At 42.9% G+C, this 13,401-nt stretch overlaps 1 protein-coding gene across 9 annotated transcripts in view; it reads right to left on the bottom strand.

The window, feature by feature from the left end:
- Positions 1 to 282: 282 nt before the first annotated feature.
- ZBTB8A (zinc finger and BTB domain containing 8A) overlaps positions 283 to 13,401 on the bottom strand; it is a 72,502-nt gene continuing 59,383 nt past the window's right edge. For 8 of the 9 annotated variants that reach the window (XM_058443276.1, XM_058443275.1, XM_032160089.2 and 5 more), the window contains 3 exons: positions 10,971 to 11,794; positions 7,357 to 7,526; positions 283 to 2,569 (listed from right to left, as the gene is read on the bottom strand). In XM_058443276.1, coding sequence (XP_058299259.1) covers positions 2,237 to 2,569; positions 7,357 to 7,526; positions 10,971 to 11,793 — 1,326 coding nt within the window. In that variant the 5' untranslated portion in view covers position 11,794 and the 3' untranslated portion in view covers positions 283 to 2,236. The remainder of the gene's footprint in view (positions 2,570 to 7,356; positions 7,527 to 10,970; positions 11,795 to 13,401) is intronic. The other variant, XM_032160095.2, reaches the window with a different exon arrangement.

The following is a 13,401-nucleotide window of genomic DNA, read 5'->3' as shown; positions in this document are numbered from 1 at the left end:
GAATTTTTTTGTTTTGTTTTGTTTTGTTTTGAGACGGAGTTTCACTCTTGTTGCCCAGACTGGAGTGCAATGGCGCAACCTCGGCCCACCGCAACCTCTGCCTCCTGGGTTCAAGCAATTCTCCTGCCTCAGCCTTCCAAGTAGCTGGGATTACAGGCATGCACCACCAAGCCCGGCTAATTTTGCATTTTTATTTTTATTTTTTTGAGACGGAGTCTTGCTCTGTCGCCCAGGCTGGAGTGCAGTGGCGCGATCTCGGCTCACTGCAACCTCCGCCTCCCGGGTTCACGCCATTCTCCTGCCTCAGCCTCTCCGAGTAGCTGGGACTACAGGCGCCCGCCACCACGCCCGGCTAATTTTTTGTATTTTTGGTAGAGACGGGGTTTCACCGTGGTCTCGATCTCCTGACCTCGTGATCCGCCCGCCTCGGCCTCCCAAAGTGCTGGGATTACAAGCGTGAGCCACCGCGCCCGGCCTAATTTTGCATTTTTAATAGAGACGGGGTTTCTCCATGTTGGTCAGGCTGGTCTCAAACTCCCGACCTCAGGTGATCCACCCGCCTCAGCCTCCCAAAGTGCTGGGATTACAGGCATGAGCCACCGCACCCAGCCCAAAGGGGAGAAGTTTAAACTTTGTATACTAGGAGAAGAGTTTGTTTTGAAAATATTATATAAACAAGAGAAGCAAAAATGTTCAACGTATTTAAGTGAATAATTTGTTCAAATAGTTTTATACTTTAAATTTACATATAAATAACTTGACATAAAAACATACCAATAGGTACTGTAGGGACATTACTTAGCACTATTTGAAAATCTCTAGATCAAGATATTGTATGTTGTTGAAAATGATTCAAGTCCTCCTTTCATACTTTCTGATTGGCTTATTTTTATAATTACTGCCAACTGGTGAGGTTTGACTTCTATTCTTTGCCATTTCAGGAGACATACACGGAGAGAAGGTTGAAAGAGGATTGTTTAAAATCAGACCCTGTCCAATCATCAGTTTTATCTCGCAGACTTTCTGACCTTAATTTCCTCATTTGTAAATCGGAGATAGTATCCACCTCACTGATTGAGAAAATACGTGACAGAGTACTTTATAAATAATATAGCACTACATAAACATTAGAAATCACTCATATATGGTAAGAACCTCCTAGTTTGTTTTCCTTGAGATGGAGTTTCGCTCTTGTTGCCCAGGCTGGAGTGCAATGGTGTGATCTCAGCTCACTGCAACCTCTGCCTCCCAGGTTTCAAGCGATTCTCCTGCCTCAGCCTCCCAAGTAGCTGGGATTATAGGCACCCACCACCATGCCCGGCTAATTTTGTATTTTTTAGTAGAGACGAGGTTTCACCATGTTGGCCAGGCTGGTTTCAAACTCCTGACCTTGTGATCCGCTTGCCTTGGCCTCCCAAAGTATTGGGATTATAGGCATGAGCCACCGCGCCCAGTCTGTTTTTCTTTAGAGAGACGGATAACCATATTGACAGATCATCTTCACAAACTGCCTTGACTTTTAGGCAACATTAGTTTCCTGCTTTAAGAAAATATCTGTATATAATTTTTGGTCAGCCTCTACTTTTTTTTTTTTTTTTTAACAATACTGAGAGTAATTTTTAACCTAATGATAAAAATTTCAAATATGAATGATTTCAAACATTTTAGTCTTCTTCCATAATCCTTAAATGTTCAGGATATCAGAGTAATGACAGGTTGTTTCAGATCTCAAATTAATAGAAAGACTAATTTGTTTAGTCAGGTGGGTTGCCAGATCCTTAAATATGCTCTTAACTGGTTCCCTGTGAAATTAAACATTGGTAGTGTACGTGTTTTTGAAACACCTTGAAATTGTCTTACATAAAGTTTGGTTGTGGTGAATTTATTTAAAGTATTTTCTTTGAAAAAAGTTTGCTAAGTAGATCCTCCAATATTAAAAGAAAAAGGGTATCTCTGTAATAAAGTAAGAGGATTGTAATGAAAGTAAGAGGATCATTGTTCATTCATCATGCCAACTTCAAGCTAGTTCTTTCTTTCCAGTGCAGCAACTCATTTTAGGGCAACAAAGTTCAGAATGGACACAATGGCCTGTTCAGAAAGCATGCAGGTTATATCAGATCATTTCTTTAAAGTCAGTGTGATAAATTTGTTAACTAGACTCCGACCATAGAAAGAGAGAGATACAGGAAATCAATGTAAATTGCAGACATGCCAGCTCTGTTGGTTCACATTACAGCTACCTAATGTTGGGCTTAATTTCTTTTTCTTCTTCTTCTTCACTATCATCAACCTGTTGGATGACCAGATCAGCAGACCCATCTTCTACAATCTCCACATAGGATCTATTCTCATCTTCACTCAAGTGCCATCTGGAATCCTTATCTCCATCTGATGGGGACATAAGATGTTGTTCAGCTTCCAAGTCAATGGGGAGGCTGTCTATGCCAAATTCTGCAAGACACTCATTACACAGTCTGTAGCGCCTGGTTCCCTCCTGTACCACTTGCCCTGTTAGATCTGTCACATGACGTTTACATTTTCTGCAGATGAGTTTACATGCCTGGTGAATCTGTGTAGAGATTTAAATAGTGATAAAAGTGATTTTTCAAAAGCAGGACAGTTTGATATTTTAGGTACCAGTTCATAAACTTAAGATGTTCAAAGCCATGCATTAAACTCAAATTAACATCTATTATTGGAAAAAGATCAAGGCTTTTAGTGGTAAATTGATGTCACAGAAATATTAAACATCAGTTTTCTCTAAATAGTGGCTATCATGTTTTTTATTATTAATATGACATAATAATTTCACCCATCCCTTAATCCAATAGCATTTGGTATCTGAGGTAACTTCCTATGATAATAATAATTGCAAACACTATGTGCCATGTACTTATTTATTTACTTATTTTTATTATTTATTTATTTATTTATTTATTTATTTATTTTTGAGACAGAGTCTCATGCTGTTGCCCAGGCTGGAGTGCAGTGGTGCGATCTCAGTTCACTGCAACCTCCGCCTCCGGGGTTCGTGCAATTCTCCTGCCTCAGCCTCCTGAGTAGCTGGGATTACACGCACGCGCCACCACGCCCAGCTAATTTTTGTATTTTTAGTAGAGACGGGGTTTCACCATGTTGGTCAGGCTGGTCTCAAACTCCTGACCTCGTGATCTGTCTGCCTCGGCCTCCCAAAGTGCTGGGATTACAGGTGTGAGGCACTGCGCCCAGCATACTTTTTATTTTTAAAATAGGGTCTCGCTCTGTCACCCAGGCTGGGGTGTAGTGGTGACTATGGCTCACTGCAGCCTCAGCCTCCCAGGCTCAAGCAATCCTCCCATCCCAACCCACTGAGGAGCTGGGACTACAGGTGCATGCCACCACACCTGGCTAATTAAAAAAAATGTTTTTGTAGAGAAAGGGTCTCACTATGTTTTCCAGGCTGCATATATCTTAATTTGAGGTGGGGGCAGGGGGTGGAATCTCTCTTGTTTTGTGTATTAATTTTTTATTTTACTAGAGAAAGAAAAATATTGTATAAATTTAAATTTATCAGTATTTTAGATAGAAGGAGAACTTGCCATTTTTATTAATAAAAGATCTGGTGGAAAGAGGACCACAGGGATTGGAAGGCTTGGGGTTCTAGTTATTTACTATCTTCGTCACTTACCATGTATCTTGGAGCAAGTGATTTAAAACATTATATAAACCTGCTTTAGGGTGACAGTTAAAATATTTAACTGGTAAGATATGGGCACCACCCAGACAGATGAGAAGCCTGACTAATTCTACCAGACACTCGTCATAAACAACTACTATGGTGCTGCTTCTACATATCAGCCCAGTATTATCTTTGCTTGCTTCCTATGGCTAATGGAACTATCACTCACAGGGTTAACGTGAGGACCAAATGAGTTAACATGTGTGAAATGCTTTGGTAAACAGTTGTAGTTGAGGAATAATTACGTATTATAATTAGTAATAAACAACTTTGTTCAATAGCTGTCAGAACAGTAGATTATGGGTTCTAATCTAAAAATTATAAAAATTAATCGTATAATGTTGAATCAATGTTTATGGAATATTCATTTAAATAAAGTCAGGACAGTATAGAAGTAGGGCACCAAACGCAGTAAAAAAGTCCAAGAAGCTGGGCACGGTGGCTCATACCTGTAATCCCAGCACTTTGGGAGGCTGAGGTGGGTGGATCACTTGAGGTCAGGAGTTTGAGATCAGCCTGGCCAACATGGTAAAACTCCATTTTTACTAAAAAAACATACAAAACTTAGCTGGGCATGGTGGCACACGCCTGTAATCCCAGCTATGTGGGAGGCTGAGGCAGGAGAATCACTTGAGCCCAGGAGGCAGAGGTTGCAGTGAGCTGAGATTGTGCCACTGCACTCCAGCTTAGATGACAGAGTGAGCCTCCATCTCAAAAAAAAAAAAAAAAAAAAAAAAAAAAATCCAAGAAAGCTAATATAGTCTAGTAAAATATGTAGGAAAATGTATGGAATTACCACTAGTACAGTTACTATCCTGTGCGTAACTGTTGACATATTAACCAGTAAACATTAAAAGTACATGATTTGAATGAATTCTGACTTCTCCTGAGATAGTAATATTATGTGTATTAGGTTGGGCGTAGTAGCTCACATCTGTAATCCCAGCACTTTGGGAAGTAAAGGTGGGTGGATCACTTGAGGCCAGGAGTTCAAGATCAGCCTGGCCAACATGGTGAAACCCCATCTCTACCAAAAAAAAAAAAAAAAATTAGCCGGATACATGCTTGTAATCCCAGCTACTCGGGAGGCCAAGGCAGGAGAATCACTTGAACCCAGCAGGTGGAGGTTGTGGTAAGCTGAGATCGTGCCACTGCAGTCCAGCCTGGATGACAGAGCGAGACTCTGTCTCAAAAAACAAACAAACAAACAAAACTATGGGTATCAAATGTGGTATTGTTTTTGTTACAAGCTCTCATACAGATTCATGTCCATCCCTCCAAAATATGTATCTTCTAACTATCCACTGAAATCGTGTAAAAGAAATGACACCTCCATAACAATGACTGCCCAGACTTTGGGCTCTAATTTCACTTTCCACTAAAGGAAATGGATTGAGAAATGGCTGATTCCAGCTCTGTGGTAGGGAAAGTACAAAGTGAGTCTAGGCCTCTTTTGGAGCCAGAGAACAAGGACACTTTCAAAATTTAATGGAGTTGTGACAAAAAGAGACAAGAGCCAGCATCAAGGTAGAGACTGTTCACTGGATAAAACTAAAAATTGAGTGTCAAAAAGAGTAATAATTGTGGATCCAAACATAATAAACCAATACAATTCCTCAAATTCCTGAGACCATATGATATCTAGAAATGTAAGACTAGCAGGCGTCGTGGCTCACGCCTGTAATCCCAGTACTTTGGGAGGCCGAGGTGGATGGATCACTTGAGGTCAGGAATTCAAGACCAGCCTGGCCAACACGGTGAAACCCCATCTCTACTGAAAATACAAAAACTAGGTGGGCACCTGTAGTCCCAGCTACTCGGGAGGCTGAGTCAGGAGAACTGCTTGAACCTGGGAGGCAGAGGTTGCAGTGGGGCAAGATCACACCATTACACTCCAGCCTGGGCAATAGAGCGAGACTCTGTCTCAAAAAAAAAAAGAAAGCAGGTGTAGTGGAGATCTCCTTTGGTTGGACAGCTGCAACTAGACTGAGAACCTACCAGACAAGGATTCAGTAATCACTGGTAGATGCTGAGTATCTACAGTGGTGATTCTGACCTAGACACTTAAAGCATTTATACAGTTTATATTATCTTTGGCTCTGAACAGACCAGTATATAAAAACATATTAGACTAAGTGAATTAAAATGGAAATATAAAACTGTTTACCATCAAAAGAATATACCCCACTTCAAGGTCTCAAAGGAGAATAAAAATCAATATACATAATTGTGCTTTAGGTGCAAAGTAAAAACACTAAGTTGGAAGAATTTTAAATATGGTAGAGTTGTGTGAAAATATTTCCCTCAGCAAATGAGATGATCCTAAAGCCCATAAATGTACATTTTTTTTTTTTTTGAGACAGGGTCTCGCTCTGTCATCCAGGCTGGAGTGCAGTGGCACAATCTCAGCTCACTGTAACCTCCACTTCCTGGGTTCGGGCAATTCTTGTGCCTCAGCCTCCTGAGCAGCTGGGATTACAGGTGTACGCTACCATGCCGGCTAATTTTTGTATTTTTGGTGGATGGGGTTTCACCATGTTAGCCAGGCTGGTCTTTTTTTTTTTTTTTGAGATGGAGTCTCACTCAGTCGCCCAGGCTGGAGTGCAGTGGCGCAATCTCGGCTCACTGCAAGCTCCGCCTCGCAGGTTCATGCCATTCTCCTGCCTCAGCCTCCCGAGTAGCTGGGATTGCAGGCGCCCGCCACCACGCCTGGCTAATTTTTTTGTATTTTTAGTAGAGACAGGGTTTCACCGTGTTAGCCAGGATGGTCTCAATCTCCTGACCTCGTGATCCGCCTGCCTCGGCCTCCCAAAGTGCTGGGATTGCAGGTGTGAGCCACCGCGCCCAGCCAACCAGGCTGGTCTTGAACTGAACTGGCCTCAAGCAATCTGCCCGCCTTGGCCTCCCGAAGTGCTGGGATTATGTGTGTGAGCCACTGTGCCTGGCCAACTGTACGTATTTCTTAAGAAGTAAAATGATGGGCCAGGTATGGTGGCTTACGCCTGTAACCCCAGCATTTTGGGAGGCTGAGGAAGGTGGATCACTTGACCCCAGGAGTTCAAGACCAGCCTGGGCAACATGATGAAACCCCATCTCTACAAAAAATACAAAAATACAAAAATTAGCCCGGCATGTTGGTGCAGGCCTGTAGTCCCAGATACTCAGGAGGCTGAGGCGGGAGGATAATTTGAGCCTGAGAGGTCGCGGCTGCAGTGAACTGAGATTGCGCCACTGCATTCCAGCTTGGGCGATAGAGAGAGACCCTGTCTCAAAAAAAAACAAAACAAGGCCGGGCGTGGTGGCTCATGCCTGTAATCCCAGCACTTTTGGGAGGCTGAGGCAGGTGAATCACCTGAGGTCGGGTGTTCAAGACCAGCCAGGCCCATGTGGTGAAACCCCATTTCTACTAAAAATACAAAAATTAGCCAGACGTGGTGGCACACACCTGTAATCCCAACTACTCAGGAGGCTGAGGCAGGAGAATTGCTTGAACCCGGGAGGCAGAGGTTGCAGCGAGCTGAGATTACACCATTGTACTCCAGCCTGGGCAACAAGAGTGAAACTCCGTCTCAAAAAAACAAAAACAAACAAAAACCAAAAAAGAATTAGTAAAACGATGAAAAAAAAATCATACATACTGTTCGAAAATGGCTACTTAGATGGTCTAGCCTGCTAAATCTTTTCCCGCAAGCCTGACATGGATAGGGCCTTTCTCCTGTATGACAACGAAGGTGGCGCTTCAAGTCTGCCTTCCGCTTCACCACATGTGTGCAGTACGGGCACTTGAATCGCATCCGAGGCAGGTCATCTGTCAAGAGACGCTTTGATTAAATCACTGGAAAGTTCATAATAACAATTCTAACAACAGAAAGAATCCAATCCAAGCCCATTGGAAACAAGGAAAGAAAAAAATAAACTTAAAAAAAAATGAAATAAAAAGAATTCACAAGCGGTTGGTTAGCCCAAAAAATAAGAGATGAAAGAAGTTTTATTAAGACTAGATTGTCAATGTAATCCTAAGTATAGAAATTTAACTTCAGTATTTGATACATTTAGAAAGTTGGGTAAATTCAGACTGCTATGCTTTTTTTTTTTTTTTTTTTTTTTTTTTTTTTTGAGATGGAGTCTCGCTCTGTTGCCCAGGCTAGAGTGCAATGGCGCGATCTCCACTCACTGCAACCTCTGCCTCCTGGGTTCAAGTGATTCTCCTGCCTCAGGCTCCTGAGTCGCTGGGATTATAGACACGCGCCAGCACTCCCAGCTAATTTTTGTATTTTTAGTAGAGACAAGGTTTCACCATGTTGGTCAGGTTGGTCTCAAACTCCTGACCTCGTGATCCGCCCGCCTCGGCCTCCCAAAGTGCTGGGATTACAGGTGTGAGCCACTGTGCCCGGCCTGCCATTTTTTTTTTTAAATTTAATGCAGTAGGGTTATTAGATTTTAAATGTAAAATAGTACTATATTTTTTAACTGTACACAATTTCAAAGTAAAAGTATTTAATATTTAAGCTTTTTTTTTGGAGGAAAATCACTTGAGGTAAGGAGCTTGAGACCAGCTTGGCCAACATGGTAAAACCCTATCTCTACCAAAAATTAAAAAATTAGCCAGGTGTGGTGGGTGCAGGCCTGTAGTCCCAGCTATTTGAGAGGCTAAAGTGGGAGAATCGCTTGAACCTGGGAGGTGAAAGTTGCAGTGAGCCAAGATTGCGCCACTGCATTCCAGTCTGGGCAACAGTGTGAGACTCTGTCTCAAAAAAAAAAAAAAAAAATTGTTCAATTTAGGTATGATAATAGTATTGTATTTTTTTCTATAATATTTTAAGGACACATTCTGAACTATTTACAGGGGAAAACAAATGATGTCTAAGATTGGTTTAAAAATAATAAAGGGAGGCCGGGCGCGGTGGCTCACGCTTGTAATCCCAGCACTTTGGGAGGCCGAGGCGGGCGGATCACGAGGTCAGGAGATCGAGACCACGGTGAAACCCCGTCTCTACTAAAAAAAAAAAAATACAAAAAATTAGCCGGGCGTGGTGGTGGGCGCCTGTAGTCCCAGCTACTCGGAGAGGCTGAGGCAGGAGAATGGCGTGAACCCGGGAGGCGGAGCTTGCAGTGAGCTGAGATTGCGCCACCGCACTCCAGCCTGGGCGACAGAGCGAGACTCCGTCTCAAAAAAAAAAAAAAAAAAAATGATAATAATAAAGGGAATGGGTTAGGGATAAGGATACAGACATGAGACAGGCCATGAGTTGGAGGTTGTGGGACTAGGTCATGGGTGCATGGAGGTTAATTATACCATTGTCTTTACTTTTGTGTATGTTTGAAATTTTTCTAAAATAAAAATCAGGCTGGACATGGTGGCTCATTCCTGTAATGCCAGCACTTTGGGAGGCTGAGGTGGGAGGATCATTTCAGGCTAGGAGTTCAAGACCAGCCTGGGAAACATAGTGAGAGAACTCCATCTCTACAAAATAGCAAAATAAAATAAAATAAATATATAATCTATATCTTACAACCTTCAGGAGTCTCATTTTAACATAATTTTCCTTTAAATTTACATGGAAACTATTAAGCAAATTTGCTAACTGATTAATTGGGGGGAAAATTGTGATATGCATTTCTTATCCCTATTCTCTACTTCCAAAGTGAGGGAAGATTATTCTGAAACTGTCAACTTACATGGTCTTTCTGCATTTTACCGTTATCATGAAAATGAGATGTCTCATGTTGCATATTGGCCCACGGTAGATTTACAGTATCGGTGTTATGGGTTGTATGTGAGGTGTTTGTTCTTTTTTGGGTGGGAGATGGGGTCTCACTATGTTGCCTATGCTGGTCTTTTAACTCCTGGGCTCAAGTGATGCTCTGCCTTAGCCTCCCCAGTAGCTAGGACTACAGGCAATCCTTAAAAAAAAAATTATGTGCCGGGAGTGGTGGCTCACGCCTGTAATCCCAGTACTTTGAGAGGCCGAGGCGGCTGGATCACCTGAGGTCAGGAGTTGAAGACCAGCCTGGGAAACATGGAAAAACCCCGTCTCTACTAAAAATACAAAAAATTAGCCGGGCATGGTGGCAGATGCCTGTAATCCCAGCTACTCGGGAGGCTGAGGCAGGAGAATTGCTTGAACCCAGGAGGCGGAGGTTGCAGTGAGCCAAGATTGCACATTGCACTCCAGCCTGGGCAACAAGAGCAAAACTCTGTCTCAAAAAAAAAAAAAAAAAAAAGTATCTTTTTTTTTTTTTTTTTGAGACGGAATCTCCCTCTATCACCCAGGCTGGAGTGCAGTGGCGTGATCTCGGCTCGCCACACCCTCCGCCTCCCAGGTTCAAGCAATTTTCCTGCCTCAGCCTCCTGAGTAGCTGGGATTACAGGCATGTGCCACCATGCCCGACTAATTTATTTTGTATTATTAGTAGAGACGGGGTTTCACCATATTGGCCAGGCTGGTCTCGAACTCCTGACCTTGTGATCCACCTGCCTCAGCCTCCCAAAGTGCTGGGATAATAGGCGTGAGCCACTGCGCCCGGCCTGTATTTGTATCTTAATAAGCTAAATACTCCTCTGAGTAAATACACAGGAAGAAAAAAAATTATTTAAAGTGAAAATATGTGTCTTAGGGATTGAACTATTTAGAAAAGAGCTTTAAACATTTAAGAGTAATCTAACCACCCACAGATACAGGTTTGGAAAATCATGGGTTTTGACCCTTAGTATTCTTATTATTTTGATTGTTGTTATATTTATTAAATATTATTTTGAATTAAAAAATTTAAATCCACGTTTTATGAAACGAATTTCTTCTTTTTTTTTTGAGACAGAGTCTCACTCTATCGCCCAGGATGGAGTGCAGTGGCGTAATCTCAGCTCCCTGCAACTTCCGCCTCCCGGGTTCAAGTGATTCTCCTGCCTCAGCCTCCTGAATAGCTGGGATTACAGGCACACATCACCATGCTCGGCTAATTTTTTTGTACTTTTAGTGGAGATGGGGTTTTGCCATGTTGGCCAGGCTGGTCTCGAACTCCTGACCTCAGGTGATCTGCTCACCTCAGCCTCCCAAACTGCTGGAATCACAGGCGTGAGCCACCACGCCTGTCCTTACTAAATAAATTTCATTACAAAAATAGAACTTTTGAAAAAAATCACTTGCTTCAACTGCTTAGAGCACCTGAAACTAAGGGTGTTTTGACAGAAGACTGACTAATATAGCAGTTTGGAGCCTAGATGAGGGGACTTATGCTCTTTTTTGGGTACCTGGAAAACTTTTGGATGTGACATCAGATCCTTGACCGTACTGATAACCAACAGGAGTAGAGTCCATTTCGGCATCCATCTGTGCTTGTTCTTCAGACTGGGAAACATGGCTGGAAGAATCAGATGTTCGCACTTCTCGTTTGCTTGACTTATAATGAGTAACTTCAGAAGGCTGTGACAATCTCAAATGTTTGGTCTTTTTAATGGACTCTTTCCTTGGTTCATGCTTGGTCAAGGGTTGTTGAGTATTCTTCTGGGAGGCTGGATGATAATTATACTTATTCCAAGATTTTCCACTTATTATACCTGTTCCTTGCTCTGGGCTTAGGTGAGAATGTGGAGAACTGCTTCCTTCTTGCCAGCCACCACTATAAAAAGAGGAACGTTCTACACCATTAGAATTGGCATCTTTATCTGAGAGACTGAAATAGCGATCTTTTTCTTTCTCACTAATGTCTAAGGAAGATTTAATAAAAGTCTTACATACACTTATGACGTCAGTCATCTGAAGGAAGCTAGCAGCCGACATCACTTCTATGACATTCTGACCAGTAAGAGACAGTTTGCCAGAATATACGAAGTCCAAGATAACTGTAAAAGTGTCAGGGGAGAAAGCCTGAAATGTGGCTGTGGTTGGCTGACTTGTCTCCTTTGAATTCTGAGAAAGAAGCATTTTAAAGTAGCCGCTACTAGCGAATAATACATTTCGATGTGCTTTGAAGACCTTCCCTTCAACTAGAATACTGCAGTCACAAAATACATCTTGCCTGCGCTGCTCGTTCAGTTGCTGCAGGAGGTGAGACTGATGAGAGGAGATCTCCATTCTGAAGAGGAAAAGACACATGTGGTTACCAAAAACCTACATTACAATTATTTTATTTTGTTTTGAGACAGGATCTTGCTCTGTCACCCAGGCTGCAGTGCAGTGGTGTAATCAAAGCTCACTGTGGCTGGGCACAGTGGCTCACTCCTGTAATCCCAGCACTTTGGGAGGCCAAGGCAGGGAGATCACCTGAGGTCAGGAGTTCGAGGCCAGCCTGGACAACATGGCAAAACTCTGTCTCTACCAAAAATACAAAAATTAGCTGGGCGTGGTGGCGGGTGCCTATAATCCCAGCTACTCGGACGCTGAGGCAGATGAATCGCTTGAATCTGGGAAGTGGAGGTTGCAGTGAGCCAAGATCACACCACTGCACTCCAGCCTGGGCCACAGAGCAAGACTCCATCTCAAAAAACAAACAAACACCCAAAAAACAAACAAACATAAAAAGCTCACTGCAACCTTGAACTCCTGGTTTCAAGTGATCCTCCTACCTCAGCCTCCCAAGTAGCTGGGACTACAGGTGTGCACCACCATGCCTGTTTTTTTTTTTTTTTTAATAGAGATAAGGTCTCGCCACGTACCACAGCTGGTCTCCAACTCCTGGGCTCAAGCAATCCTCCTGCCCCAGCCTCCCAAAATGAACAATCCTTTTCTAAGGTGAATTAACTAAAATAATAATCAGAAGCCTCTTTTATTCCATTAAGAACACTTTCTTGTTGGAGAACATAATCGCCAAGACACAGAAGATAATAGGTTTCAACATATCACTTAATACTAGACTGTTACTGGCCAGGCGTGGTGGCTCACGCCTATAATCCCAGCACTTTGGGAGGCCAAGGCAGGCAGATCACAAGGTCAAGAGATGGAGACCATCCTGGCCAACATGGTGAAATCCCGTCTCTACTAAAAATACAAAAATTAGCTGGGTGTGGTGGTGCGTGCCTGTAGTCCCAGCTGCTTGGGACGCTGAGGCAGGAGAATCGCTTGAACCTGGGAGGTGGAGGTTGCAGTGAGCCGAGATTGCGCCACTGCACTGCACTCCAGCCTGGGTGACAGAGTGAGACTCCATAAATAAATAAATAAATAAATAAAAAGTAAAGAAGAATCAGGGCCGGGTGTGGTGGCTCACGCTTGTAATCCCAGCACTTTGGGAGGCTGAGGCGGGCAGATCATGAGATCAGGAGATCAAGACCACGGTGAAACCCCGTCTCTACTAAAAATACAAAAAATTAGCCGGGCGTGGTGGCGGGCGCCTGTAGTCCTAGCTACTCGGGAGGCTGAGGCAGGAGAATGGCGTGAACCCGGGAGGCGGAGCTTGCAGTGAGCCGAGATCGCGCCACTGCACTCCAGCCTGGGGGACAGAGCAAGACTCCGTCTCAAAAAAAAAAAAAAAAAAAAAAAGATCTTACATATTTTTGTTAGATTTATTCCTACTGCTCATAGATTTTATTGCTATAGTGAATGGGCACTTTTTTTCCTACTGCATTATTATTGGCTTATAGGCATACTATTCATATTTGTATATTAATCTGGTATGTAGCAACCTCTCTTATCAGCTAAAGTCTCTTATTCTAATGGTTTATCCAAAGATTTTCTGAGTCCAGGTGC

The sequence above is a fragment of the Hylobates moloch genome, unplaced genomic scaffold (genome assembly GCF_009828535.3).
Source record: "Hylobates moloch isolate HMO894 unplaced genomic scaffold, HMol_V3 SCAFFOLD_8, whole genome shotgun sequence".
NCBI classification, from domain to species: Eukaryota; Metazoa; Chordata; class Mammalia; order Primates; family Hylobatidae; genus Hylobates; species Hylobates moloch.
The sequence above is the reverse complement of the archived record's forward strand: the minus strand, read 5'-3'. Positions and strand labels throughout refer to the sequence as shown.